The 26,465-nt window shown below is 38.0% G+C and overlaps 1 protein-coding gene and 1 long non-coding RNA gene across 6 annotated transcripts in view; one reads left to right on the forward strand and one right to left on the reverse strand.

The window, feature by feature from the left end:
- LOC143896528 (uncharacterized) overlaps nt 1-26,465 on the forward strand; it is a 201,236-nt gene that overhangs the window by 59,167 nt on the left and 115,604 nt on the right. Inside the window, exon 4 of one of the 2 annotated variants that reach the window (XR_013256685.1) lies at nt 18-74. The exons of the other annotated variant lie outside the window; for it this stretch is intronic. This is a non-coding gene — a long non-coding RNA (uncharacterized LOC143896528). Of the gene's footprint in view, nt 1-17; nt 75-26,465 lie in introns of those variants that run through there. 2 annotated transcript variants of the gene reach the window in all.
- Nucleotides 1-26,465, reverse strand: part of LOC143896526 (discoidin domain-containing receptor 2) — a 116,117-nt gene that overhangs the window by 11,313 nt on the left and 78,339 nt on the right. For 3 of the 4 annotated variants that reach the window (XM_077404430.1, XM_077404431.1, XM_077404429.1), the window contains exons 3-7: nt 10,755-10,857; nt 8,299-8,530; nt 5,643-5,790; nt 602-766; nt 80-213 (exon numbers count right to left, since the gene is read on the reverse strand). In XM_077404430.1, the coding sequence (XP_077260556.1) occupies nt 80-213; nt 602-766; nt 5,643-5,790; nt 8,299-8,530; nt 10,755-10,857 (782 nt within the window). Of the gene's footprint in view, nt 1-79; nt 214-601; nt 767-5,642; nt 5,791-6,993; nt 8,065-8,298; nt 8,531-10,754; nt 10,858-26,465 lie in introns of those variants that run through there. The other variant, XM_077404432.1, reaches the window with a different exon arrangement.

Genomic DNA, 26,465 nt, shown 5'->3' on the forward strand with positions numbered 1-26,465 from the left:
TTCTGCTTTGCACATAGGAAGGATTTATGAAAGTACGTGAGTGGAAAATACGTTGCGCAAAAGTTGAGTTGAAGATTACCTGAACGTCCCGTGAGAAATAATTGTTGGTATAGATGTGTACCGCTTCGAAGACCATTATAGCTTCAAACTCGAAGATGAGCTCCACGAAGTTCTCTTGGAAAGTGTCACGAAGCCAGGCAACCCAACCCGTGCCTGCAGCCAACGGAGAAGGAACTTTCATACAAAACGCAATGGATTGCACTACTTTGCCGCGGTTCTCTATCGCAGCGCAAACAAATATATTATAATTGTTACGAAGGTTTATACGTGGTGGTAATTTCAGAGGTTTATTTTTTGTCGAAAGTAGAATGTGGAAGGATAGTTTCCGAAGAAATTTATAATCGCGAAAGACAAACTCTTTTTATTTCAACTTACTTTTATCTCACGATATTGTGTTACGAAACACGATTATATACTTATAACGAAGTGAGAGCGATATTGTGCCACGAAACACGATTGCCTGACAATATTTTACTAGCAAAAACTACTAAAAGATATATCTTAAATGTTTCGCTCCCGCACGTGTTCACCCACCGATTACCTTTTCCATTTCCCATGTCCAGTCTGTAATTATCCGCGCCGACCTCGCCATCGATTAGACAACCTAAACCATCGGTCAGCAAGTTGTCCTGCTTTTTACCGTCGTACGAGATGTCACTAAACTCCGGTAGAGAAGCATCTGGTATAGTGTAGCTCATGACACCGCCTGAAACAGACGAAAGTTTTCGCGTGACGAAACTACTACTAGTACTACTACTACTACTATTGTGTAACCGTAGTTTTCTTTTAAAACACACTCGTCTCACAAACTTCTACGTCACACCTGACTTTGTAGTACTATTAGCTCTGTTTTGTCTCTATAGTTGGCACTTCTTTTCTTTTCTCTTATTTTTAAATAATTGCGTTGCTCTCAGATTTTCAAGTAAAAGTGTATAAAGTATAAAGGTAGTTTGTTGTAACAAACGAAAGGTTTTACTGAAATAGGAAATATCTCGGTGAAAAATAATTTCCGAAAATTTTATACGATGTCGCGTACTGCATCTTCAATCATGTATTTTTTTCTCATACAGACGTATCATTATTAATTATTATTATAACGGTTGAGAGTAAAAATTATTTCGTGAGTTTTCATATTATCTCGCCGAAATTTACCGTGTATTTCGCAAACTGCAGCACTTTGCTCCAGTTCCTCGGATACACTTCGAAAATGAAGTGGCGTTGCTTAATAACATGCCGTGAAGGGCGGTGGCGGAGAAGGCGCTTAGTTAAAATTAATCAATTAAAATTAATTAAAACGACTTGGTCGGTGGCGGGCGGACGGCGCGGCGTCCGCAAGGGACGGACGGCTGGATTTTCGTATAGCGAGGAAATTAATAACGGACCGCAAAAATGGCGCGGTGCGCCCACTTTGCCATGTCGTGTTCAAAATCGCTTAACTACTCTTAATATTTCACGGTATATACGGTCCGCGCGGCCGGCCGTCGTTGTCACGCGATGTGGTCAAGCCAGTTTTGGTCAACGTACCTTTGCCTGATTCCGTGTCACGTGGATGACGCCGAGGTAATAATTTTACTTAGAACAACGTAACGCCTCGTCGCGCCACGCGGTTGTTCTCTGCAACTGGCATCTACCACACACCGCACACAGGAATTGTACGATCGTACATAGTACGTATCAAAATAAGGGAGGCCGACCTCATTCTCGAATAAATGGTCGTCCCTTTAATCAAGATATTTGAGCGCGCTCCCAAGAAAAATACATAAGAGAAAAATACATAAGTTAAAGGGCGTGATAAGATTTTAGCGCACACGGCTCGCTATAAAGTATATTGCGTTCGTTAAAGAAAACATGCAGTTGGGATATGTAGATACGTTCGGAATTGTACGTGATGGTGCCGTGCAAAACAACGTTCGCAATATAAGGGAATAAATGGCGAGTCAAATTAATCCGCAATTGAAGCAACCAAGTCACCTCGACTGGCGTGCCACTCTTTACGTGCTCGAGAATCGTTCGTGTAAACTGGTGAACATTTCAGCGATGTGTCGCTGATATTCCTGCCATTTTTTGAAGGTACGCATTAAAGGACGTCGTATTTCAGCACGCGTCAGAAACATTGCTCTTACAGGGACTCTACTCTGTAATCTGGCAATCCACTAATCTAATCTACACTGGCAATCTCCTTCCCGCGTCTGCGGCTTGAAATTATTGCGAATTTTCATTGGAATTGTTAGAGCAATTTCCCAGCAGAGAGAGAGAGTGCAATTCTTAACAAGTCTCGCGTTAATATATATAACTTTTCGCAGGCACGTGTGAAGAAATATTAACGATTAGAATATAGACTCTATTATTATAGCAGAGTGACTTTTATCTGTTGATACAGGTCAAAATATATAATTAATTTCTTATATTATATTTAGTATACACGATGTCTTATATATATAACTTCCGACCTTAATTTTAATGATAGATCTTTTTATAAATAGCGACAATATCAAGGAAAATCGTTATTTACTTCACATTTCCAATTTTTAACATTATATTTATCTTTATAACAAGATCTCAAAATAAATTAAAGAATAAAAATTCGATCAATTCGCATCTCCTTTGAAATGAGTGAAAACTCTTTTTCTCAATCTGCAATTTAAGTTACGATCGCAAGCGTGTGATATTTTGTACAACGCTAAATTCGCCGCGTATAATTCTTCATGGGATACAGATCGCTCGAACGCAACCATGGGTAACGTCGCGGTTTAATAAATGATACGTTGGTTCCACCGCGCTCTATCAACTGAGGCTTAGCACACTTGTATTCTGTCAGACCGCGAATGTCAATACCACGAGGACAATGTCGTGGATTCTGTATCGCGTTGACCGAGTATAGGCCGTGTTGCCCGCGATCCGGGGGTAATCGTTCGTGTTCACCGCGGCTCGGGGCAGGGCATCAACGTTGTTTTAACCCGCTGCCGTGCACGACCGCCATAAATCCGGCATACCCGCCCAGTCGGGCTCGATCTCACACGCTCCGAATACTTCTTATAACGCGAAAGCTCTCATGTCGTCGTTTTACCGACTCCGCGCCGCAACGCTAGCCGTACATACGTCATCGCCCGAACATGTGCGGCCTCGTTGTTGTCGGACATTAGCGACCCAGAAAAATAATTCATGCAAATATTTCTTTCCTAGTCACAGAAGTTGATGCAGACTTTGTCAGGATTATAGAAGTCTTCGGCTCCTGTAGTAGTTGTTTAATTGTCATCAATTGTTAATTATATATTATATATGCTATTTTAAGCGGTATAATCTACTCCGATAAACTTTTTCTTCTAAAGTTTAATATTAATCAATCAAAACGTTAATACATCTGAGTTTTCGTGCTTAACGCTGAGAGTTTTCTTAATCATGATTAACTTGCTTTTCACATTTCGTATTATACAGCAGAAATAACAATTTATACTTTACTTTAATAATGAAGGAGAAAACTGCTTTTTCTTTTAAAGTTTTTATGTGCTTTCCGTTTTACTTTGCTTTGTGTAATGTTACTGCTTGAGTTGATTGCACGGTTTCTTTTTCACGAAAAACACATGTCCTGACGATGCTTAGCTGTATTTCTGTTGTCAGCATTTAGCGAGAAATTCTCCATCGGACCTCTCTCGGTGTTTTATTATTATTTCAAGACAATATAGAAAAACATAATAAAAAGATACATATTCATATGTAGATAATCGATTAAACAAATATCAAGAATACATTGAACATATCTAAATATTGAGATTAAAAACTGTTTTAGAGAATGAATTTTTATTTATTTTTTTTTGCTAAATATATTATAATCCGGTTAGTGAACGAATGCTTATTAGTACATATTGTTATCGTTTAATCTTTACAATCCTGCTCCTGACGCTTTTTTAGAATTTATATAAAATTATGTCTTGCGAGTTTAGGGGCCCGGTAAAGTAACCTAGACGGGAAAAGAAACTGTATGCAAATTTATGTAAATGGCATTGTGATGTAGCGCACAGCATGTTTGTTATACATAACGCACGCACCTGTATATAAATTATGAGAATGGTTTCGTATGCGTCACGAATACTTAACATTCGTTACTTTGTTAGATCAAAACTGGCGACGCGGAAAGAAAATAAATTGAAATGTTAGCATACTTAAGATTTTTATCACATTTCAAGCGAAAACTGAAGATATCAAAAAAACTTGGGCTAATATATACAAAGATATTAGAAAAAATCAAGAGAATTACGAGATTATTCTTGTATCTTTTTTTGATATGGTATTTATCATTTCAATCTTGAAGTTACATAATAAAAAGAATTATTTTATAGATAATTAATATTATTAATTATAATATTAAGTATCAATGAAAATAATAATAAAGATAATATAGTTTTTTTTATTCATATATCGTTCTCTTTTTTGTTTATTCTCAACTTTCTCGAGGAGGTGTTTATGCATTGATAATAACACTCGAGAAAATCGAGAGAAGTCGGGGAAAATTTCAAATTTTCTCCACCAGACTGATTGCCTCAGCGTATATATACTGCACGAGCGCTAACAGTGTGCATTGATTATATAAGGGACATTAAGTACTGGAACTAGGTTGAAAACAAATGTACGAAGCCGATCTATGGAATGAGATCGTCCGTATAACGCTGTTACGAACGTTAATGGGATCTAGCACTGTAGTTAGAGTCAACGGCACCCTGCTTTCTCGTAGCCGTCTCAACCAGCGTCTCGGCAAATTGAATGAAATTGCAATTTGGAAATTAATCGTCAGGTGTCCACTCGAGCAACATTGTCGTGTCATCCTCGCGTAGCCATGTGCAACGCCATTGCACACATGGTCTCGATCTCGAATACATATTCGCGATTTTGAATGTTTCTAATTAAATTGATGCGCCATATAAGCATGATGTTGAAACAAGAAATGTATTTATGGATTATTTATTGTCATTTTCGTTTTGTTCGTCGTGCTTATTGATTTGTTATAGCGACGCATACACTCATATTTTAGTACTCACGAGTTAGTAATAATATTCGATGCGAATAATGTCAGTTATGTCATTTTCAATGATAATTTGATTACATAATATCCAAATGAGTTTGTTGTGAATAGCAATCGGTATAGGTACGCAAAAATTTACCTGACGGGAGATGATGGCTATTAATGAAAACGTTTGCTTATCCGCGTAAGAGAATTTTCGATGAACATATTATTGACAACTGTCATCATCGCGCCAATTGTCTCTAAAATTACTCACAATCAGTTTACTTTATGAAATATATATTATAAAACATGTTTATTTAAATAATATAAGTAAAATTGTATATGTATAACTTTATTTTATCTATACTTTCAAAATATTAGATTCAATTAAAATTATGATATTAAAATTTAAAGAAACAAGTGATTTTTTGTGCAACGATAAATTGTAGGAAAGTAAATTAAATTTTTTACACGCGAAGTTTTATTTCTGAGAAAATCAATTTTGAAAATTGGAATATTAATATTAAGTTTTTAATTTTTAAAGTGTAAAATAGTTTGAATTGTAGACCTTTCTCATACTTACTCGTGTCTCGGCATCCTTTGAGTTCGATGCGAAGGCAAACCGTACGTCTGTGCTGCGAGTGTGGTAAGATCCGGATTTGACTGGCGAAGATAGGTGGAATCAAATTGTGCGATACAACGGTGGAGGTGTCACTATTGCCGGCTAAAACCTACGGATTAGTGTCGTGCATATTAATAAAATTAGTATGAAGACTGAAGAAATGAAAGAGCGACTTTTCACGCGTCAATTAACGTGAGGCTCGATATTTGACTAACGACATCGTCACTTAAAATTTATCTATATTTTATTTAATATTGAATGACGAGAAAGATGGATTTTTTTCTCAACTGACTGTAAGTTCAATAATATGACTATTATTGCGAGAACCATACAGCATTATAATGCGATTTGATGATAATGGGCATTCCGCCCGGAAATTTCCCAGCACTTATTATAGACATCTCAATTTTGAAATCAGTTAATATAATACTGGCGAATGTATGCGTGCTTAAATGTGCGGCGCCATTAATTTTCCCTGATGCAGGATGGAAATATCTGAATATCCGTCTGGTATCGATGACAGTCACGTTATCTCGGCGATAATACATCGCGTTAAATACGAACTTTTCAACAAAATTCCGTTTCGGTATAAAATTTCCGGTTGAATTGACATTAACGTAACGAGACGTTCGTGTATATTTCCGCGGAAGTCAATTATATATGCAAAACTTATTTGCGGTACTACGCTTCAGCTCATTTCATCTTAATTTAGTCTCATTTATCGTGCCATATGAGCATGCGATTAAACGATAAGAGATTATTCGACGTAAATATAACACAACGACTATATCATTAAATTAGCCGCCGCTTTATTTTACATATTATGATCAGTCGCATTGATACTACCGCGGTGAATTATTAATAAGGGAGGATTTAACGTTTTATATAATGAAGTAAATGTTGCGCGATGTAGAGTGTACAAGCGTTAAAATATGAGAGGATACAAAAGTTATTTAACGTTTGTCATGTAGTTACACATATAATTATTATCATTTATCTCATCATTTGTTTCACAATCAATATCAACTAGATTGTGAAAATAATCTAGTTAAAATTGCTGCGTATGAGGGGGATAATCGAAAATGTAATACATTTTTACGCAGACGTTACGTCGATCGTGATATAAACAGAGATTATGTGATAGAAATAATTTTACGGTAGAGGTGCGTAATGTCGAAGGCAGCGATGCGTGGTTCAATACGCGACATTCGCGAGAAAAAGAGGGGTCCGATAAAGATGGGAAAAGGGAGGAATTGAAAACGTCTAGCTCTCGAAAAGGGGAAGTTGCACTTTTAGCGACGCTTAACCATACGTTACGGTACGAAGACATAACGTGCAATTCCAGCACGAGAGTAGATCGCTTATCGATTGCCGCTTTCTCACTTCCCTGTTTCACGACTGGATCCCGCGAACGGTAGGAGGAGGGCTGCGCCAAATCGAACTCAAAGTTGAGGTTGAGAATATTGTCCGATCAACCGTGAAACAGAAGGATTTTGATATTACAGTAAAAAGATATGTTTTATTTAAACTGTATACTTTATTGTTTGAGAGATAGTTGCTGAATGATTATTGGTTTCCTGGTAATAAAGTATGTAAAAGAATATCCACAGTTATTTTCTACCGCGTTACACAAACAAAAAAGTTAAATTACATATTAATTAAATTATTAATTAAATTACAGCTTTATGAGTATTTATAATCGAATTTTGAGATAAATTGTAAAAATTGAATATTTACTTTCTCATTTTTTTTTTTAATTTATACATATATTTTAATATATTTTTATACATATACTTATGCACAATTGCTGGCTTAACAATCAAATAGCGCATCATAGTGTGAGGGACTTATTATCTTTCGTTTTCTCTCATTATTTGAATTTTCCTAATTGTTCGTTTCTCTTTATGCCCATCTCACGAGGAACCTTGACTCGTGATAAAATTTTCTTACGGATAATTGACACGGGAAAAGTTACATCAATTAGGGATCGTTAAGCGAGTGCCAAGTTCTAACTGTAACTATATACTAACAAGCGACTTCGAGCCCTGCGTTTCAATGGAAATAAAATTTCAATTTGACACCATGGCGCGTGATTCCGATCGGTTTTGTAGTTTTGTTCTACGTATCGTTTACGTACATTTGTTTGAGTTTGTTCCAATTGAGACACGGTGTAAACTCTCGAGCGTACAACACTTCTACAATCGAACGTTTGTTGTAATCAAACTCCGCAATTGCTCTCTTCTATGCAATACACTATATTCAAAGCATAGTTTTCGTATGTATACTAATTGATATAAAAATAGACATTGACCGTATATTTTATACATAGAAATTATTTACATTGTAGAATGAGTATAAGAATGCTTTTTCAATAATTAGAAAATTCTTTTTTGAAAAAGTTATTAATGAAAATATGTTACTTCTATCCATTTTTTTTTTTTAATATAAGGACTTTTCTTCTATATTAATTAATATTTACATTAATTAATGGAAAATATCGAACCTGTCCAGTACAAATTAATCGAAGAGGCAATGAAAGGGAGCGTTGAACTTGGCAAATTTCGCTGACCCCTTTCCTACAGATATCATCGACATGGCCGTGTCTGTCTTGTCTTACCTCTTTGTTGTCCCAACGGTTATATCGGCGCCATCGAGTGAAGCCGGGACGTCGATACTCTACAGTGTAATCCTCGACATATTCCTGACCGCGGCCGTGATCGTAACGGCCCTGTGTCTGCACACCAGTAACAACGTGAGCGCTCTGTAGGTCAACTTGAAGCCACTCGCGAACCCCTTTCTCTATTTGGCTTTTTGGACACCAAGCACCGCCGGCGGTCTCCTTGCGAAGTCTATTTAAAATATCATTAACGTGCTTAAAGAAGTAATCCCTTTCATACAGCTGATAGTTATAATATAATTTCATAAGAATGTGGTTTTTCTAAAAAGACTTTATATCTTTTAAAATTTATATTTTTTAACCTACAAGGGTTATTTTTTTTTCATTATAATAAATTGAATCTGTGCAATTAATACGATTTATTGACTGTTACGGTAACAGATTAAGTATTATAGAATAATTTATGTTTCGTTTAACATAGTCCGGATTAAGAAAGATAAATTATTCGCAAGAGAGAGATATTTGTGAGACGACAATTTCGTAAAATTGTGGCGCATAATTTACGACCGCTAAAAGTGCGCGAAATTACTGAATCGTACGCGGTACTTTGCAAACGAAGAATGCATAAGAGAGTCGTTAGACTTTTCATTTCGAAAATGCCGCGGAATTATCGTTTTACCGAGTCTTCCCGAGCATAAAAAAGTCTGCCAATTATATTGTACAATTCAGTTACTGTCCTTTCAACTAAGAAGAACAATTCACGAGACCATTTCTAGGTTTTAAGAACTTCCACCTTTTTAAAAGTTGTACTTAAACAGTGAATCCCCCCCCCGTGATTTACTCGCGCTTCTACTTCTCCGAGCCGCTCCGGGCGGTTCCGCGCTCACGTTTTCTCTTCCTCCGTCGATTATTTACGTTTGTGTTAAATGGCGTTAATGAAAGTCTTACTACCTCAATCGCTTCTGGTCGAGTGGCATCTCGTACTTAATAACAAAGTTAACTTCACCGTAGATCGACAAGAGATTCTCGCTTTTTCCGGCCACCTGACGATTGATTTCTGGGACGGCGTTCGTGCCGCGTTAATCCGTTTACCATATCTTACAGTTTTTACGTAACTTCAATACAAATCCCATTGTTCCCATTGTTAAAGGAAAAAGTTTTGTGTAGCCGCGGCTGATAGAAATTTCATATTATTAAGTAAATTGCGCTCTTATGGAAACTTTGTATGCGTGAGAAGTGTCAACTAAGTACGAACAAAGCTCTCTATTAATATTGTGGAGCCGCAAACGTGTAGAATGTGGCGCTTTCTCGTGCTATTATGTGTAACATTGAACTATTTTTCGTCTCGTTAAAGATTATATTCAAAGATTTGGTGTTGCGAAACTTTAGACGATGAATAATACATTGAATCTATGGATAATTGAATTTATAGTATAATCTTATTATACGCGATCTCTCCATCTATTCATGAACAATATACAGAGATTATACAATAACTACTTTTGTGTATATGTTGTTGTATATATACAAGCTATTCTTAGACCGACGAATTGACGTATTTAAACCTTCAGGCGGATAGTCATTTATCAGGCGCATCTGACGGCTGATCAATGATCACCTTTACCACTGTTTTAATTATCCGCCGCTGAAATGTAATCTGGTGAAAGGATCAATTTCTCAATTTACTTATTGTACAAATTTTGTTTAATTATGATGACAATACAGCTCAACTTGCGCAATAAATATTGCAATACATTTTTATTTTACTTTAATGGAAAAAAAACCAATCTGCTAAATGGCGTCAAATATTTATTATGTATATAGCAAATGAAAAATTTAATTTCCACCTTTTTTAATTTACCCGTTTTTATCGATTGAACGAGCCGATTAAACAAATAAAATTGACCATATGTATAATACAATGCATTTTATTGTATGTTATACGCGGACATTATTATTGTAATTTTCTCCAGTAAGTTTATTTAGAAAGTATCGCTTTCAAACAGCGACTGCTTCGCAGAGATGTATCTTCTATAAAACTTGATTGCTATTTCTCGGTAATCGGATTGCGCATTTGATAGTCACAAGCGTATTAGGCGTGTAACTTCAAGGAAATTAGATTTGAATAAGTTAAAATCCGGGTGCGCGTTAAATCAATATCGTCACTGCTCGGAAAAAGCAAACTTTCGCGATAGATAGATAGATATAGATTGAATAGGATCGTTGAGTTATAAACAGAACGCGCGCGACAGCTACGTAAAATATAGGAGGGGATTAGACGCGAGGGGGGACGAAAAATGACGCATGGCATATCCATAGCGGATGATGTCAGTGTGTTAAACTCGCGGCCGGATAAACGATTGGACCTACCCTTCTCCCAAGTACATTAAAAAATCGTGGAATATCCTTTAACGTTGCGGAAAGCGGTGTGGGGGTCGTAAAAGTAATGTGCTCACCGGCCATTTCGCGGCCCGACGTTCGTCACATACGACGAGGACGCAGTGATAGCTGAATCCGGTATGTCACCCGATTCCATCCCCAAGGACTGGTTGCATGATCCTGGAACATGACCGACACTTTAATAGATGAGCTAATAATTTCATGGATATAATCTTCATTATTAAATTAATTCTGCAGTGATACTCGATTACTTTTATTCACGTTTTTGAAAGTTAATTAATTAATTAGTTCGGAATTTATCTTGAATTTTCAAAACCGAATAGATTGGCAATTATTGTTCGCGCTAACACATTAAATATTCATTACAACAATTTTATAACTAAGCTATTTGAAACGCGATAATAACGTTTGTTTATGGATACATTAGATCTGCGGTCGAGGCTTTTCTGAGGCGCTCCATAAAGACAACGACGCATTGCACGATGCAATGCCTTTTAAAGACAGTGCGGAGCAAAAGAAACAATAGCGCGTGATATCGCGCACTATTGCGCCGCTAGAGAGAACTCTTTAAAGTTGGAGTGTATCCGCAGGAATCACGAACGTAAACAGCAATTACGACGTCGTCGTCGCAATCGTTGTTCGCGAAGTTGGGGGATAAATGGCAAATGGCTCGAAGCCTCGAGGCGCATCGCCGCCGGGGTATTATCCAATCACTATACTTATTAGGCTTTCAGCGATCTCATTCACGTTTCAATTCGCGTTACGTTTACTGTGTCATTCGGTTGTAATCTTTCCATTAAAGTTTTCGTTAGGCAACAAAAAGCTGCGGCGCGCGCGAACGAAGCTCCGTCCGACGTTGGAAAACTTTATACTGCCGCGCGCGAGGATCAATCGCCCTGAATAAATTTGTTCTACGAGATCGAGCGGCGATCCATCTATCTCGCGATTTTATTTGCAATTAAGAAAAGATCAATCCTGTATATACATATATATACAGTAGCGACGTTTATGTTTTACCGTACAGATTAAATCCATCCAGTTTTTCAGATCTTTTTCCCCCGAAATCGAAAGAAAAGATTACATCACTTCTATTTATATTGTGTATCAATTACAATTAGGATTACACTTGTTACGTCCTTATGCTTCCGATGCAACGAGTGCCAGGAAACATTACAGCCGTGCGATTTATTTTCGGACATATATAGTGGCATTTATGCGGAATAACGAATAGTTCGAGGGGAGGCGAGGAAAACGCGCGGAAACGTATCTTCCGGTTCTCAATAAATCAGCGAACGGGAAGAATCGTTCGCGTACGAGCCTGTTCTTATTGGTCTCAAGCAGCGTACAATCGAACGTGAGCGCGCGTATGGTCGATTAAATCTTTTCGCATGCCTGTCAGCTCCGCGGTTTATGTTGGCTCGGCGAACCCTCTTAGAGAAACCCCCCAAGAAGTAAACGATCGGGCTAAGCCGGCCGGGAGAGCGGAAAAGAATTTCTTCTCACGAAGGTAAAATCAGGAACTCGGGCAATAAACATTGCGATTGTCGCGTTATTGTCGTGGCTCGCTTGAAAGCAGGGTTCTGGGTGGCTTCAGAGAGGCGTGCCTCTATCAAAATCTACTGTACGTCGTTACAGCGAAATCCACTAAAAACTTCATAGATCTTTCAACAGCGTGGGGTCGAAAATTCGTGGGTAAGAGAGCTTTGCGGTGTTAGGAAAGCGAGGACATCAGCCGGGAGTGACAAAGGATCGCTATGAGATACGTTTTCACGAGGATTTAACCGAATAGTTTGCGAAGTCAGACGACGCTATTTACAGCGGAAGTATTTTAATAACGTCAGCCGTGATGTGGTTGACTTTAATTAAGCAATGAAAAGTACATTAGTCAATGTAATCAATGAGACGGATAAAGCGCATCGTGCAGAGTCCTTTTTATGTACGAGGTGTAAAAATGATTGTCGATTTACTCGGTCAGCATATAGCTCCAAGAGAAATGACGTACACATATTAAATTGAAGATTAAAAGATTAAATTCAAGAAGATTTAAAAAGTGTGCACGATAATTTCGTACCTGATATAGCTTTTACACTTTTGAAGTTTTTATGGTGCTCGGATTATTGCGTTACGGTAGCGACAAGGGGCATTTTGTAACCGCTCCGCGGATACTGATGGACACCCGGCGTACCTGCGAGACGCATAGAAATCGCATGGACATTTTAACTTGGAAACGTATTCATAGAATTCTCACGCTCCATCTTTCCCTTCAGTTTGCGCAAATATTCTTCCGCTTCGCGCTTTGTTTCAATCCACAAATATAGAGCAGATAAGAGAAAAGAAACACATGTCAAACGTTCGATAGAAAACAGTGGAAGCCGACGCACCAGAGTCATAAACGACGTCGAATAACGCAAACCCCGAGAGAAGCGTTGCCGCCATTTGTCGTTTATATCGTTTTCGCGCTAGCTATACGAAATAGAATAAAGCAACGAAAGGATAATTTCGCAAATATAAAGAATTTGCGAATGAAAATGACACGATGGGTTACAACGAAAGTGTATAAAAAGATTAGTTAAATTATGCTCAACGTTAATATGTGTGACTCGATTTTTTGGCCGAAATATTTAAAGCGTCGAGTGATCCTGTGACAGATCGATAGTCGAGGAAACACGATTTCCGGTAATTCGTTCGTTAAACCGCCTACCACCTTTCAAATATAATCTCTCGAAATATTACTCTCTGTTTTCTATAATTCAACCTCATACTTGTCTGAATGCTCGTGCGGCGCTTCTCTCGGGCCAGTAAGTAACAACCTTCGCGCCCATTGTCCCGGGTGGAGGAGAATCCTCTCTGACGCGAGGTCGGTGGTATACGAGGCGTTTCGTGGATTCATTGCGACGCATTCCACGTCGAACTATTCGTCTTGCCAGGTGGCGTGCAATTTGGCGAACCCGGGGACACGACAGCCGGAAATCCGGACACCTCGGCCGCAGTCAGTGCCACGAAGACACCTTCAGGACTGGCGGGTGCGAGTCTCGGCGCCTCCATAGTCTCGCAACGTTAGATCCGCATATACGATGTATTGAGGCAGTTTGAACTATTGTAATATACAATTGCGTTCAAATACGCATTATTCATTTTACGAAGAATTTTTTATTTTATCGCAAACTCTCGCAACATTTTCGACAAATTTTATTTTATCAAAAACTCTCGCAAATATATTTCTCGTTAACACGTTTTTCCTTTGTTCTTATTGTTTCCACGTCGGGCGCAACAGCGATGTTTTTTCGTTAAATCGTAAAAAATGGATTATTTTGTCTTATTTTTTAATTTTATCGTCAGTTTGTACAGCGATTACGCAAAACAGCATTTCGAAAATCACGTCTCGTGCAAGTCGATTGTTTTACCAGGTGAACACACTCGTCGAGCTAATTCCATACGCACGTTAACGTTTCACACGAATATTGTAAAGCTCCCTGCGAGGTGTTCACCGCGTCACCTGGTCCACTTTGTCCCCTTGTTACTATCGAATGAAAATCCGGCTTGGAAACTTTTCTGTCGCGATGCTCTCTGCACAATCGGCTTTCTCCATTCTTCGGGTACCTATATACGTTTGTCCGCACGGACGAACGGCGTACGGTGACCGACGAGTCTCGTTTTTGCACGGCGATTCCTCCTGTTTGTCCTCGTTTGAAATAAGGATTCCGGATTGGAGGGGTCGATGCTACCTGTTCGAACTCAACTACGCTAGGGTGAAATCTTTTCTCTCTCTCTTTCTCTCTCTCTCCCCTGCCCCTCTATCTTCTCTTGTTTGTTTCTGCTTGGTTCTCGATTCGTTCGGACCGATGGGAGAACGTCAGGTGTTCCGCCTATAATCCTTGGAACTAAGCACGAATGGAACTGCAGGGATAGTTGATCCTGCTCGATAGCACGACCGTTTCTCTGAACCGCACTTGACCTGTCTCCTATTTTTCAGAGTTATCGATTTCTATTTATAATAACGATTGAAGGGAGCGGCGTCATTTAAAGATTTAGCGCGCGAAGGATTTGCCGAACAATTTTTTTAAAGATTTTACCGCTTTGACATATATATATATATATATATATATATACATCGATTTGCTAAACATCGCGAACGATAGAACGGTTACGCTCGATGGCAACGTTCCTATTCTGTTCGCAGGCAAAATTCAGGCTTATTACAAGATAATTGGTAGTCGCTTCATCGGCTCGTTATCGCATAGTCCGAGGCGCAATTCGAAAATCGTGTTAGCGGTGGTACGTCGATGGACTGGACGATTATTCGTCCATTATCATCGCGTACATGCTCTCGTCCCGGTGTCTGGATTACAATACCAAATGGATAACCATCAGAAATGCACGACAGAACTTCGCAACAGCCCTTGGTCGCCCATCCCGCGTGTTAGGAGGATCGGATTTACGTGCCGTGAGATACGTAGATCGCCATCTGCGAGTGTGTTTGCGGCGACGTTAACACGAAACACGTTCACGTTTTCGTTTTCCACCCGTCGTACCCTCACCGTCGATCAATTCGACGGGAAGACAGGCACTGCGTGGCACTGCGAGAGAGGGTGGCCCGTTCGTACGAGAGTTTTCAAAGACGAAAACGCATATACGTATATGTAAATATAATAATACATAAATCCGCGTTTTATGTACGTGCGCGCACATATACCCCTTGGGCTCTCACCGATGTCGCGGGGCGACGCCATTCGAAAAATCATCACGCTGCGCTACTAGGCTATATTTTACCTCGTAAATGGATGTGTCTGGCCGAACGTGAATTTCTTACCTGATATCAACTGCCGATCCGCGGGGATATCGATGAATAGGATGGGGAAACGCGACGTATATTCGTACAGTTCGCGGATATGCAAGCATTCGGTTCGTCAGGATTTTTATTATACCATGTATGTACGTGCTCTATATACGTTTTTCACGTATGAAATATAACATGTCTCCCGTTACACACAGGCAGCGTTCTGTGCAGTTTTGCGGAATTTGCCTTTATTACCTTCCACCATTTTTATTTATTTCATCCGGTTATCATTGTATAACGCGTACACGCCCGATTTCAGAAGCCAACTAAGCCAAAGCCGCGAATAATGGTAATTGAGTTAAAATGCGCGAGGTACAATGAAGTGAATAAATCGCGTATCATGTAATAAAATAACAAGCTAATTAAAGATTTTTTTTAATGCACACGCTTAATTGATACCATTTAATATTTTATATTATTGAAAAATTACTGCGCGAACGTAAGAGCTTGCGATGCTTTTTCGAGACTCGCATATCTTTAATGCTTTAATGGCTAACGAATCTTCCATTAAGCTTCAAAGCTATACGCGAAAGCAGTCGCGCACATTTCAATATGTCACCGGCGTTAGAGTCGCGCGAAATTGTTCCCGGCCACTTTGTCGGGAATATTAAGGCCGGGAGTCTGTACCAGCCACTATACTATAGTGGCTTCTGAGGCGTCCATCGTAACGGCGTGTTTATTGTAATGAGCGAGCCGGAAGAACGTCGTAAAGTTAAAGACCAAACGCGGCGCTTGTGTATTACAGAGAAACTACAATAGAATTCCAGAGGCGGAGTCGTACAGCAATTCCAAACCAGTTTTCAACGGGGCAGTTAAATTTAAACGGGTGACACTAATTTAGGGCCCCGTTATTAACGTTATTCGCAATTAATGTTCATGTTCTTTCACGGAGAACTGGTCCAGATTACGTTGCGCGGCAATACGTTTGCGCTGCAGACGGAGATACTTTCCGACCGAATGTCACTATATGTATATCCGAAAAGCCCAGCTTTATTGGGGATTACTCCGAGGAAGCGACAAAAATCGAACGATATTTTCACATGTACGAAAATTTTAGATCTTTCTCTGAAGCATGATGAAAATATAAAATTTTGCACAAGTAATTCGAGAAATTCCATACAAAATTCTACATAACATATAAAATTTTATATAAAAAGTGGAATGAGAATTATCATTTGTAACTCTCTGATTTGTTTTTCAAAAATAAACGAATTGTAAATAAACGAGAATAAATTTTAAAAAATGAAAAAAACATTGTGACAGATGATGTCGTTCAATTAAAAAGTGTCTTCGTGCACGAATGAAATCGCGGTCCTATATATATTAAAAAAAATGGTATTTTTTTTTAAATCTTCGTGTACCACACATCATGTATTGACACACGTCACCCATAACACAATTTACATATTTTGCCGTGTAGCATCAGCCTTTCTACGCCCCCCAATCTCACGCACTGTTTCTGGTTGGCAGAGTTCGTATCATATTGCGTCCCGCTCGAACACGGGGAATACGCGAACGCGAGTTTACGTGTTACGTGTTCCGCACATCGTAAATCGTAAAGTTACGAAATGGACGTACGGTCCTGCACTCCCGGAAAATGTTACGCGAAGCTTTCGCCCCGTTTACAGTTTCACGTTGAAAGGTATGCGCGCGACGCTACGAATTTTTAAGTGCTCCACAAATCTGAATTACAATTTTTTAAAATAAGAAACTTTATGGTATATATATGCTAATATATATAAAGTTTTATATATATATTAGTCGAGATAAAAATTTAGCCTTGTTTTAAGACACGAGATCTGACAGGCGTAATCTTCGATAACGAAAGAGTGGTGTCTCATCGAAGTTTTACAGAATAAATCTCTTTCAATTTACTATCCCGAAGCCGGCGATTTTGTTTAAGCACGCACGCCGTATTTCTCATCTTCTGCCTTCCCTCTTTGTGCGTGATAAGAAAAATAATCTTCGATATAATGGCTCGGCGAAACGGCAAACATCTTTTACAACGGAATCTCAGGCTAGAACTCCTATCACCAGTATCACCGACACTATGGGGAAAATTCCTTTGATCCATACGACGGAATTCTATTAGCTAGAGCACATAAAATCTGGAAGAAGGTAAAGCGACTCGCGCTGATTAAAACGGTAAATTTACAAATCATGGTAATTGCACTTTACAAATACGCCAGGTATTTACGTTTCGTATTTTATTAATTAATTCAAAATACATTTTATGCACACACGTCGTTTCTTATTAGTATAGTTATTCCATTCCTTCAGAATATGTTTTCCTTTCTCTGCTCGTGTCAAATGTTATTAACAAATCTGATGTTTCGATTCTCATTATTCATTAATACATTTTATTATGTTACTCTCTGTATCGGGAGCAACGAACCTACGGTCTGCGTAGTTTGCGCAGTGAGAAAAGACTCGTGATCGTAGAGTGACAGAATTTCTATCGTGTACTTTAATTAGCGGCAGCGACACCTCGGATGAAATCAGTAGCCAGGAAAATAAGGGGAGAGTATGCTGGGGAGAGAGTTTACGAACTAAAACAGGTATCAACGTACTGATTACGAAACAGCGAGAGACGGATATATGCGTGGCACGTAAATACCTCAGCGAGAAATAATTTTGGAAAACGCGGAGTTTAATAAAATTGTCGCGTATTAATTAATTGCGTTCTACCGAAGTTCTAAAAGCACTGTAACGTTATTTTACAAAACAGATGTCTTCGAATGACGAAATGAGATTTACAAACGTAGTAGAAAGCATGGTAAAAGAGAAAAGAAAACCGAGGAGGAAAAGGAAAATGGAACAAAGAGAGGAATTATCCTCAGGTGGTTGCTTTTATAAGAGACTTAACGTATACGATGGGTCGCGGGATTGACGTGTCTCTTACGAGGTAGTATTGAAAAATGCGATGAGGGAAAAACAGGATATTCCTTCGACTTATTACATCGGTATTGTGAAATAAAAAAATATATTTCGCGTGTTTCAGTTATCTTAAAGAAAGTTATCCTAGAGAAAAATTTAAGAAATTTTGTCAATTTATCAGTGATCCACGTATAATAAGACGATATAAAGGGCCAAAGCACATAACATGGCGTAAGCGATATATGTATACGACGGTCGTAGTCCCCGACCTGACAGATCAGGATACGCCAAAGCTTATGCGTTACTTACGTCCACGACTACGACTGTCATATGTGCTTTGGCCCAAATACACATTTTTAACTAAATGTTTTTTTGTTAAAACTCTTTGTTAAATATTTTTATGATTTATCGTTCCATTTAAATCACTACTATTGTTGATGCACTCACGATGCAGCTAGTGTATCTCATCTCTACGTAACGCGTTCAAGATAGCATAGATTATGAATATTCCGTAAAGTGAGAAAGAGGAGGCGTTCATGCGCGCGGACGGCCCGAAGCTCGATTGTTGGCGGGGAATGAGAACGGAATGGGATGAGACTTAACGTGCACGACGGGTCGTAGGATTGACGTGTTCCTTATAAACCAGAAGGGCGAAGCGAAGATAGTAACGGAGGAACCAGACGCGAAAGAGGAGAGTGAAGGAGAACATTGCAGGTGTGGGAAGAGGGGGAGGAAGGAAAAGGGCGGAAGGATGGTGGATGGTGGATGGGAAGGATGACGAGTAGAGAGAAGGAAGACGGGGATATAAGGTAGGAAGGCACGTCGCGGCGCCTGCACGCCGGTGGAAGCCCGATTGTTCTCCGCAACCGACTGTGTCTCATTACTTCGAATTGGCTAGCCGTAGACAATGCCAGCGGGTAATACGATTATCCGGAAGATAGTTTTCAGCGGCCACCCCTTCATTTCTATCGTCCCCTTTCCTCCGGCCCCCGATGTCCTTTTACGCTCTTACGTTTCAACCCCCGCGCGCCGTCGTATAAACCCTTTTTCCGGGGCATGTTGAGAAAATCGGGTCCGCGGGGGATTGTACAAGACTTGGAAGAGAAGGCTGACGCGAAGGTGACGGCGACTGAAGAGACAATGGATCGCGTACACGCCGTGCGGAGTTCCGTCGTATCTATCACGGAGATAAGAATTGAAGATTAACCGCTTACCGCGGCTTCAAATCGAAGGACGACGAGATGGTTTCCAAATATAGGCCGCCGCCGAAACTTTGAATGCGAGGAAAGGGGGGCGAGTGTGCTTTTCGCGACGCAACAAATAAAACAGCTTTTCAAACGTATTCCGCTGAGCTCGGGGATTGCACTTCGGGTGCTCGGGTTCGGTCGCCTGAACATTTCACTGCGTTTTTACTTACATCGGCGTATGGCGAACTCCGCTCGGTTCGAGTATATCCCCGCGTATTTCTGGCGTATTCAAGAGGCAATTCGGTTGAACCTACATTCTGCGCCTGGTTTTGAAATTTTGTGGTTAGCGAAGAGTTGAAACGTTTTTCTCGTAAGAATTACAAAGAAAGATATTCCTGGGCTACAGAGGAAAGAGAAATTTTTTTGAGTTTGTAAAATTATTGTTCGTTTAACTTTGCCCTTATTCTAAATGTTGTTATAGCATGTTTTAAAGAGAGATTTTCCATACAACGAAAATAACTTGTCAATTTGAAATATTCACCGCAGATATTTTCGTTGGATAATATAAATGGTATTTTTTGATGCATGAAACATGAGTTACTGTGACATAGCGAACACGTTTACGTATCTCTCTCTCTCTCTCTCTCTCTCTCTCTCTCTCTCTCTCTCTCTCTCTCTCTCTTACATTAGTCTCTCTTCTCTTTAATTACATTAGTGTTAGAAGATGTTTTAAATGCTGGGGATATTATCATATTGCCAAGAATTGCACGAGACAGGAAACATGCTATAAATGTGCAGGAAATCATAAGGCAAACGAATGTACAACGAAGAGGTGTGTAAACTGTACCTTTAAGAATCAGACATACAACTTGAAGATAAATGTTGAACACGAGGCGCTGGATTCGGAATGTCCGACATTTAAGAAAGTATTGGGGGAGGAGAAAAAAGAGCCAGCTGGGAAGATACAATATAGCAACCACAGGAAGAAGCTGACTTACTCTGGTATACGGAGGCACAAGGCTGTCTGGCGCATAAGGATGAAATTCGACATCAGGTTATGAAGAGCGATTTCTGCGATTCGAGGTTATGAAGGTGAATCCTGCGATTCGAGACTAGATTGACTATAGAATGTGATGATAGTGCATGAGGTCAAAGCGTTTGATACAATAGATAGAGTAAGACTAGTGGAAAAATTATATCAGTTTTGTACCGGGGTATAGTATAGTTAGGTGTGATGTTAAAAATAGAAATACAGAAGGAGTAAATGTTATATGTTAGGGATGATATTAAATTTAGGATAGGTGATAAGAAAAAGATAGTGTGAAACTGTTGATTGCGAAAGAATTTGTCTAAAGGTGTGACAGCAGTAGAGTGTCATTCGCCGAGTGAGTCAAATGGCGATTTTGTGAGATATCTGGAGGATACGGTTGAAGATTTAATAATAAAGTATGACTGTATAGTGATAGGGGACTTTAATATAGGTATAGTCGAGCGATGATAGAATTAATTTTTTCGAATAAGGAATTAAAGAGACAAGTGAATGAGTAACTTATAATAATGGACCATGCATGGCTAAAAGTGGAATTTAAAATATGAATAAAAAAAGAGAAATAAATATAAAGAATTTAACATCGATAATGTAGATTTTGACAGGGTAGAACATTTATGTGATAGGATAGAAATAGTAGGAAATGTGAGTATGCGAAAGAAACAAGTGAATGAGAAACATAAAATAACGGACCATGCATGGCTTAAAGTAGGATTTAATATGAATAAAAAAAGAGAGATAAATATAAAGAAGTTAATTATACCTCATGTAGAGGATTTAATTTAAGGAAAAACGTGTACCTCATGTAGAGGACTTAAGGTAGTTCGATGATGAAAGGCCAAAGTCAAAACAATGTTTATAATTTTTTCATTTTTATGATTATAAAAAATTAGAATAACGCATCGCAAAGCTTCGTAACGAATTGCTTTGTTGGCTCTTTTCCGCGATGCTGATTGATTCTGTTGCTGCGCTAACTTCGTGAGCGGCTGTCATAGCATATTTTGACAGTTGTGTGTAATATTAAAGCCAAATAGCGCGCGCGCGAAGCGCGCGTCTGTGATGTCTAGTTTAAGAAAAAACCGAGTTATGTAAATAGCCGAGAAAGCTAATAAAGCTCAATCAATCAATCAATCAATCAAAAATCTCTCTCTCTCTCTCTCTCGTACATGAAACAAAGATGTTTAATATTGCAACGGATTTCAAAGATAAACTCGGTCAAATCTTCTCGTTTTAAAGGATGACTTCAACACTATTTTTTTTATTTGCAAGCATGCCACTGTAACTTGGCTTTCATCGTGTCGCTCATTTGAATTCCTTTTTCCAAGTTGCTTCGCCTAGGAAAGAGCTGCCGACAAAGCGTTGGATAAAGATTAGACGAGAAAGACTGGACGGTGAAAAGACAAGCAAAGATGAGTTGAAAAGACAATGAACTACTAGAAGCGTCACGTTTTCTTTCATCCATGCAAAGATAAAAGTCAAAAGGTTGATCTACGAGAAATGCCCTTTTTTTTTGTTCTCTCACCGATAGGATACTTATCTGTAATGAAATCGATTTTTTATTAGAAAAATGGTATTAGATTAGCCAATTTGATCGACATAAATAAATAAGATTTTCAAAACTAGTGTTTATATAATTCCCAAAATAAAAAAAATTTGATAAATAAATTATGACTAATTGATAATATTGATTATAATGTCGAACGCTTTTTAATTAAGTTTATTCAATATGAAACGTGTATTTTTTTTCTATAGTATATGAAATATGAAACACGTTATTTATGTACTTATGTCCAATTTTTTGCAATAGAATTCAGAATCACATAATTGTGATTAAGTTTTAAATGATAAATATTAAATTATATTTTGTTCTACCATAACTCAGTGTAATAAATAGTTTCTTCAAGTATCATCTTATTTTCTAACAAAATGCTAAAATTTTATATAAATCATATTTTAGAAATTTAACGGAAGTTTCAAAGTGACAAAATGAATAAGATGGAATGACTCATAAGATCATAATTTTTATATTTTAAATGTGGTTAACATTTTTTTCTCTTCGTTTGTATTATTATTTAGCGAGTAGCATATACCTAACAAAAAAATTTCAAGTTTAAATGTGCATTTCTATCGATATGTTAAATATATTTATATTTATAAATAACTCAATAAGATTGATAGGGAGAAGAATAAAAATTGTAATCAAAATTGTTATGTTTTTATAAAGATGACATTTTAAAATCTAATTAATAATACGATTTTTTTTTTTTAAAGGCGAAAATAATATGTGCTTGTTATTATTTTTTCTATTTTTTTTGTTTAATTATTAATGTCAAACGTATAAATAAATGTTTTCTTAATGAAATTTATTTGAATTTTACGATATTAGAAATGCATTTCATATTTTTCTTCATTGTTTTCCATCTTCCCCGAAAAGCAAATTATAAGTGCGTCCAACATTTGAATAATTTTCGAGGCTGTAAGATTTTTGTTAAATCCAGATTGTGATTTTAAATGTGGCATTACGGATTCTCTTTCCAATATGACTCGGGGGGTGGAATAGTTGATTTAGAGGTAAAAAGGAATGGGTACGGTAACCGCGAATAAAGATGCCGACTAAGGAGACAATGAGCCACATCGTGGGTGCAAGTTTTATTTTATTTCCGAGAAGATAAGACTCAAAGATATTAACCGGCGGAGCGACTTAGACTTGGACAAGACGACGTTTCCACCTCACTGTGGGTTTTCATTCTCGAGGAAAACTGCTCTGCATTTCAAATCCGAGGAAAGCCAGGCTGCTTCTTGTCGCAGATGGTCGATTTAGCTGAGCGACAGTGGGAGAAAAGAGGACGCTCGGACAAACGGTAGTTGAGGAAATATCTTTACTTTGACTTTTCCATATTAAAGAATATATTCTATTGCTTATTGCCTAATTATTATGTAGTTGTGATTTCTATCGAAAAAGCTTGACATAAATATATAAATAACATATGTGTATGTCATACTTTAGATATATCAAATAGATATTTTATGTTAAATAAACTTAATTGAGACATTGTAATAATTTTAACGTTATAATCAATTTTATTAATCAAAAGTCTGTGTCAAAAGTGTTTATTTTGAGACTGACACAAGTACTTCAATTTCAAAAATTTCAATTTGAAATACGTCGCCTTTTAATCACATCAAATATTACTACTTTGAAGCAAAATGTTAAATTCAATTATGCGCATGAGGATCAATATCAATGCTCTTTCCGTGCGGTTGATCTCATTTCAAAAATGACACGAGGAATTGACAATGGAAAGGCGATGTTACGCGCGAAAAATAGCACGCTCGAGAATTAACCGACGACAACACGATTCCGGATTTAGTCGGGAATGTTTGGAACTCTTCTGATGCATTTCAAATTGAAAGGCTAGGCGGAAGAATTGTCTAGTGGAAAATGGGAAAAAGGTCGGACGCGATATCGAGCTAAACGGCCGGGGTGACGTGAGAAAGCGAGGGTGCGGCTGCGAGAGAGGTAAAATAGAAATTTTTCTCGAGGCATCAAAGTCACCGCCAAGGTGTTACGAATTTGATCTATCGGCAATGACGTGTTAGGCGGCGAAGAAGAATTGGATTTTAATCGAAGTCGAAGGAATGCACGTGGGATAAGAGGATTGTAATACCATCTCTCTCATTTTCTCTTAATCTATAATCTTCTTATAATTATCGGATCTCCTCTAATTATTTGACAGTTAAATCATCCTTTGATCAGCCTCCATATAATGTAATCGCGCGTGCATGAAAAATAAATACTCGTGTTGAATATTACACAAATATGATTTCTCTGTTAACAATACCGGATATGAAATCAATTAAATTTCACAAAGGACAATAATGGTCATAAGCGGCTAATATTAATTCGTGGAATCATTGCATTTGGTTCATATAATAATAAATGGCTTATATAATATTGAAGAAATCATTGACAAGTAATTCTGTACTAATTAAAGATACGGAACATTTTAGTATTTTAGCAAAAAATTTTAATGTTAATAAAGAAAAAACAATCTAATTAACTTCTTGTGTTTTTGATGCTGCAACAAGACTTTTCAATACAAATTCATAATACAATTTTCCAATTTTTAAGATTAAAAGCACAAGAGTTAAATTATCAACTTTGAGTATTAAAACTATAATTCATTATAGTCTCGTTCATGAACTGATAAATACTCATTTTGATTGATTTTCTTGCAAGCTAGGTAAATTGTCACTGAACGCTATGTGTCTATATGGATAGGCCATGTAAGTAATGCGAGCGATGCCGAAATCATTACCAAGTCAAATATTGAACTTGGCTAATTTGTTATCGGCGAGAAAGTAGAACGACGTGTAGAAATCTCCTTTGCCGGCAAATTTGCCCTAGTTACCGAAGTTATAACGTTGTTAAACGCTCCTGGTCGACTTATGAGAGCTAGCCCCCGTTGAAGAAAATGTATAGATCATTCTCGAACGGATTCTCGTGCATGAAAATAGACGTTTGGAATAATAAAGGGTTTTTACGGAAGTGCTTTGGAATGAAGTTTAAACGATCACGCTTGAGATACTGCAGTCGAATATTAAATCGGATACGAACTGCGGTCTATAATGGTTTAGAAGAAAATTTGTTAAATCATTAAGCAAGAGCATTTTTTCGATTTTGGTTGCCGGCCGCTTTTGTCCTTTACAACGCAAAACATGTTCTCACGAGATTATTTTACAAGTTTACGATCGCTTACATATTTGTGTGAAAAATTTTTTTAAATGTATTAAAGAAAACTGTGGAGAGTTTCATTAAAAAGTTTTATTACGCACTTTTGCATACCTTTGCTAAAATAATCCATTGTGATTTGCATATTCAAATCATGAGTTTGTATCATGAGTATCATAAGTTTCTTCCGTGAAATGACAGACCTCGTAACATAAAATATACATTATGACCCAGATGTACTGTTTTTTATCTATAGATTCTGTGATCAATTTAAAATCAATCTTTCGATATTTAATTTAAATTAATTGAATATTTAATTATTTCATTAATATTTAAATATTTGATATCAATTTACCAAAATTATTGAATTTCTGTAATGAAGGCACATAAGTATGTAAAAACATCAGTAACCAAAAATTGAAACTGCATGGGAAGAATTTTGATTATTTTTGCTAGTAAGTTCCCGAAGTCTTATGCATTAATAGTTTCCTATTCGCCTACATATCTCTCGTAACACTACGCCAACATTGCAAACTTTTATTAGAAGTCGTGTACTCTAAAGTTAATTTAATAGTATAAGTTTAGTTGCGCTTCTTCTGACAGATATCCTCTACGTTCATCTCACTGCCCTGTCGGTTATGCCGAGACAGACACATGCCCGAATTAATAACGCACGTGTATTCGTGCAATTTCCGCGGCGCGAAACGGAACGATTTGCTCGCGGATAATGAGAACCTTTGTGCATCTTTAACAGTCATTCGAAGACCGGACACCTTTCAGAGAATCTCGGCTACGACAGTCACGAAACTACCGTTCGTTCAAAGGACGCAAGAACAGAGAGCAGAGGTCCTTGAAACTGTCTCGAGACAGCGACCGACTACACCCGCCTAGCACTTATCGTTGTGTAACTGTTTGCCCAACCACGAAGACAAGACCATTTACCATAACGAGGAAAACGCCGGCGGAACCTAGCACCGGCGAAAGCTCGCAACAATGGTCGCCCGTTTATCCTCCTCTTTACCCTCCAATCGTCCACTATACCTGTATACCCTCTGTGTACTCCCTTCACATTAGCTTACAATCTGC

This window comes from Temnothorax americanus, unplaced genomic scaffold (genome assembly GCF_048541705.1).
Source record: "Temnothorax americanus isolate GAGA-0224 unplaced genomic scaffold, ASM4854170v1 Scaffold19, whole genome shotgun sequence".
NCBI lineage: Eukaryota > Metazoa > Arthropoda > Insecta > Hymenoptera > Formicidae > Temnothorax > Temnothorax americanus.